Raw genomic sequence first — 5,412 nt, 5'->3', positions numbered from 1 at the left:
GAATTGACTTTCCTTCTCACCTGTTTCTCTTCCTCGAATGATCTGACACACAGATCACTCAACTAAACAGATTATTTTAAAACAACAAAAACTTCTTAGCAGAGGAGGTTCATTTATGGCAAAATTATATGTAACTGTGTGCTATATGGATCATAGGATCACTCAGAAGCCAAAATTTATTATCTTTAGTATATCAGATCATCAAATTTTTTGAAAATGGTTACTGAAATGTATAAAATAATCATTACTGAGGGGAGAGGAATGGCAGAGAACCAAATGGAAAGACTTATTTTCAAGCATTTTATATCTGAATTTGAAATAAATTTGCCTAATTCAGTTCCATTTATGTACAGAATGTGGCTATATGTTGAGGGATACCTGTAATAGACCTCCATTGCATTAGGAAGTTACTAGACAGAAAATTTATCTTAAAACTGAGACATCCTTAATTTATCAAGACAAATTACATAAACATAAATCAAGAAATTTTAGTGTATGTTTTTAGAAAAAGATATAACACAATCTAAGAAAAATATAACAGAGTTTACTATACAATGAAATCAAATTAGTAATTAAGTCTAAAATATACCTGTTTGGAGGTGGTTTTGGTTTTGGCATCTTACTAAGAATAGTCGCCATCTCTTTTCTCTCATCAAAATTCTTCCACTGCTCATATAGTTTTAAAATAACCCTGATTATTTCCAAAATCTAGAAGAAAATATTTGAAAAGCTCTCAGTAGCAAAAACTAACAATGCATTAGTATATAAAGAACATACATCACGCAGAGCCTGGTAGCACATGCTTAATCCCAGAACTTGGGAGAGAGAGGCAGGTGACTTCCCATGCAGCGGAGCCAGTCTGATCTACATAGCAAGTTCCAGAGTTCCAGGCAGAGCAGGGCTGTACAGTGAGACCGTATCTTCAAAAAACAAAACAAAAAAGTACCTTCTCCATATCCACAGAGAGTTCCGCAAACCACTGCCTAGCATCTTTCTGCTGTACAACACAGGCTACATGTAGGCAAGCTAGAAAGAAAATGAGAACCAATTGTTCAAATTTAACAGCAAACACTCTTAGAACTAAAGATTTTCATAAAGATTTTATCTTATTTTCCAATACAATTTTTTTAAAAGTCTAGATACTAGTTGAGATCACACACACACACACACACACACACACACACACACACACACACTACATTGTGTACCAACATTTAACAAACCACTTTATCAACTTAATGATACAGAAGAAAATCTCTAGTTGCTGGATAGTTCTTGACACCCTGTCTTCGCTGTATACTGGTCACAGTGTGGGTACCTTACGGTAGATATTTTTTTTTTAATAAGAGAAACAAGTCCAAGAAATTAAACTGGAAAAAATCACCCATGAACACTAGTGCAAAGTAGTCAAATCACCCAGAAGTTAGTGACAGAAAATAAAGCCCCACCTCACCAACGTACTGCTATGCCTTAAAAATATTTGTTGGAGGTACAAAAGTCCTTATATCTACAGACTGCTGAAGAAACCAGGAATGCTAATCATGCAGGGGTGTCTCCTCAAAGGAGGAAATAAATACCTGCTTTTTAGCCAGAAAGCTAGGAGTTGATATTATTAATGATCTGGTGACCTTTTGCTATCTATAGAGGCAGACCACACCCAATACCCCAGGATGCTTATCCCAGACTTTCCCTCCCTAGAACTTGATCTTTAGCTCTCAACCAATGGAACCCAACCTCTGGGGATAAAAACCTAAATTTTAAAAAGCTATATTTCACTTAGGCATTTATTGACCTTTACACTACAGTCATGTTTGGTTGGACAATCTTTTAAGACTGTCTTAAGGGCTGAAGACATGGCTCAGAAGTTAAGGGCATTGACTACTCTTCCAGAGGACCTAAATTCAATATCCAGCAACCACATGGTGGTGGCTCACAACCATCTACAGTGGGATCTGATGCCCTCTTCTGGCATAAAGTTATATATGCAGATAGAACATTCAGCCATAAAATAAAAATAAATCTTAAAAAATAAAAGACTGTTGTGTGGTAAAGAATGCTAATAGCTCATTCTTTGCCAGTCCTTTCCTTCACTGGTAGTAGAGCCTACATCTTCAGGATTCTCGAGTATACTGAAGACACTCCTGGATTCTTGGACTATCTGTAGGTAGTCATTGTTGGACTGGCTATGTAAGCGGCGTAATAACCAGGCTAGCTTAATATGAAACAACAAATTTTAATGAAGGGATAGCTTACAACACCAGGGATCCAGCGATGAGCAAGAGATACAAAAAAGAGAGCAGCGGGGCTCACACCCGCCAGATTTAAACATAAACATTAGCCCGAGGTGAACACGCCCCCCCCCCCAATGGGCTGGGCTATCCCTACGTGGCTGGACTACAGCCTGTAAGCCATTCTAACAGCCACCTCCATGTTTATGGATAGATTTCTGCTGTCAGTCCTGTTCCTCTCGAGAACCCCGACTAACTAAAAACAGGCAGCACCACTCTTTGGAGTTGGGTCCTGGATAAGTGTAGTGAGGACTCTGAGCATAAGTAGCGTGCATGCATTCATTTCTCTCTGCTTTTGACTGTAGATGTCCTGTGACTAACATTGGTTCAGGTTCCCACTGTCTTTATTTCCCCACAATAATGTACTATTACCTCAACTTGGGAGCTACCCCCCCCCTTTCCCTTCTGCAGGTCCTGAGTTCAATTCCCAGCACCCACATGGTGGCTCACAATCACCTATAATAGGATCTGGTGCCCTCTTCTGGCCTGCAGGTGCATGTGTAGAGCACTCTATATAAAATTAAAAAAAAAAAAAAAACTGAGGAGAGGGGAAATCCATGCAGTGAAATTAAGCATGGAGAAAAAATTAAAAAAAAAAAACAACCTGGATTAATTTTTTAAAAGAGGGGACATTATAAAAAAGGAGCCATGAAAATCAACAGATGGAGAGAGAAAAGAGCAGAAACTATTAAATGCCTACGATATAACAGACATTCTGGGCTCTATAGGGCATTTCACTTAACTATTGACACAATTCTTTATAAAGTTATTATCCCTCCCACAACAAACTCAGAAAAATTAGATAAGTGTTTCAATAACTGTAAAGAAAGCAATGTCTAAATCTAGTCTTCGGCAGAGACACCTCTAGCCAACCCTGCGTGCCTTCTCCACACCATGGTGCCAGCTAACTCTCCAGCAACAAGAGCACAGAGGCCTCTGCCTTAAGCTCTTGAGCACTTAATAGGATCCAGAAATGGAAAACAGAACCAGTTACTTAAGACAACTAATATCAGCAGATTTAAACCTGAATTTTCCACTTTCAGCAAACAAAAAAATTGTTTAGGTCTGATTAAAATATTTTAAATGAATTAAGGGTGAAAATTACCAAGAAAGGGGGTGTAGCATATATTATCAAGAGCTCACATTAGTCTACTACTTCATAAAAACATAAATTACAATCAAGCGAATTGTATTTTAGGATGACCTAAACAGGCAAAAGCAGTTTAATCAATAAAGGTACTCCAAATTTACATACCTAAAGCTATCATGAAAGGAGGATACAGCAGACAAAGATCCGTCCTGTAGGTATCATTCACTATCCTCCTGTAGAAATATAAATCTTAATATCACTAACAGCACAACCACTGCACTGACTATGTAACTCCTCCCAGAGAGAGCCAGATTTCCCATCTTTGTACACTTATATCTCTGTTCTATTACTAAAAGCAGTTACAAAGATGAAAACAGAGGCAAAACAACGAACCCATGAATGTGACAATAAAGAGGTACACATTACTGAACATAACATCCATGTATATTTTCAATTTTGGGACCTCACAATAAATTATGCCACTATAGCTATTAATATTTATCAAGCAGATAGTTTGCTGAATACAATACATCTTGAGGTATTTTAAAATACTAAACCATGTTATTAGTTGTCAGCAACAAGTCATATACGAGTAACTTCTGTTCTAGTTACCATGCAAGGGGAAGCAACACGTCTTCTTGGCCCATGTCCTGCACATACTGGAGCAAAGGTCTATAAGGATGATACACTATCAAGCAACAATCCTAGAGACAGTTTAAAAAAATATATATGTACAAAAGCAAATTCATTACAACATAAAACAATATCGTTTTCCAACTTATTGTTCTATGTAGTTCAAATTAATTTCCCTCTTATACTTGCTTCCTTTTTAATTTCTTGCTCAAATATGACCCTGAGCTACTATGACAGTGAAGGCAGTGATCTGTCTGGAATATAATTTGGTAAATCAGGTGGAGACAGTTAGCATCCATCTTTCCCTTAGAGACTCAAAGTGACATCTGCAACATACTGAAACCTCTTATAAGTCTGTAAAATCATAATCCTCAATGGAGGAGCAGAATTCTACCCAAGAGTAATCTATCTTTAACCCTGCACGCACGCACGCACGAGCACGCACACACACACACAAACTGTGCACACAGTTTACAGTGGTTTAACTTTCTGACTTATTTGCTTGCAATCCTTATTATAGTTATAATAAAACTACTTCTTTAAGCTCAAGTCAGATATAGAAATCATTTTACAGGCCTCATAAAGTGATTATGCTTATACATTTCTGTGATTTGTCATCACATATCATTTTGATAAATTTAAAATTTACCTCCCTTCAGAACAATTCATTACACCATTTTACTGTATTATAAAAAATATATACATACCATTAATTCTAAAAGGTAAAATTCACATTCTAGTATCTGTTAAAAAAAATCATCCAGTGAGAACAAACATGATTATGTAAATATTCTTTGCTTATATTAATAATTTATAGATACAGATAAATTAATTTACCAGTCTTATATGAAATTTCTAAATCAAGAAAATAAATGCAGTAACATATAATCAATAACATTCACAATAAAAATTACAAGTTTCGTTTGTTTTTTGAGACCAGGCGGGCCTGACTATGTAGACCATGCTAGTCTCAAAATCACAGAGATTTGCTTCCTCTGCCTTCCCAAAACTGGGAACTTGGCAAAAAATTGCATTTTACTGTTATATGTTTTTAATCCTTACAAAACAAAAAAAAGGCAGTATTATATATTTTTCTTTTTTGAGGAATAGGAGTAACTTGGAATTGAACCCAAAGTCTCAAATATGCTAAGCAATTAACTCTACTACTGAGATATAACCCCAGAATTCTTACTATTTAAAAAAAAAAAAAGAAAGAAAATCCTGTTAGAATTGCTAGAAACTACAAATTTAAGCTGGCCATGGTGGCACATGCCTTAAATCCCAGCACTTAGGAGGTCTACAGAGTGAGTTTGAGAGTTCAAGGACAGCCAAGGCTACTCAGAGAAACCCTGCCTCAAAAACCAACTCCAGCAACAAAAAAACAACAAAAACTTCCTAAGG

The 5,412-nt window shown here is 36.5% G+C and overlaps 1 protein-coding gene across 1 annotated transcript in view; it reads right to left on the bottom strand.

Annotated features, from left to right (window-relative positions):
• Positions 1–5,412, bottom strand: part of Ccnc (cyclin C) — a 22,850-nt gene that overhangs the window by 3,605 nt on the left and 13,833 nt on the right. The window contains exons 6-10 of the mRNA XM_026786807.1: positions 4,719–4,754; positions 3,991–4,082; positions 3,544–3,611; positions 947–1,026; positions 590–708 (exon numbers count right to left, since the gene is read on the bottom strand). Coding sequence (XP_026642608.1) covers positions 590–708; positions 947–1,026; positions 3,544–3,611; positions 3,991–4,082; positions 4,719–4,754 — 395 coding nt within the window. The remainder of the gene's footprint in view (positions 1–589; positions 709–946; positions 1,027–3,543; positions 3,612–3,990; positions 4,083–4,718; positions 4,755–5,412) is intronic.

Source organism: Microtus ochrogaster, linkage group LG5 (genome assembly GCF_000317375.1).
Source record: "Microtus ochrogaster isolate Prairie Vole_2 linkage group LG5, MicOch1.0, whole genome shotgun sequence".
NCBI classification, from domain to species: domain Eukaryota; kingdom Metazoa; phylum Chordata; class Mammalia; order Rodentia; family Cricetidae; genus Microtus; species Microtus ochrogaster.
Note: the sequence above shows the minus strand (reverse complement) of the source record. Positions and strands in the feature narration are given on the sequence as shown.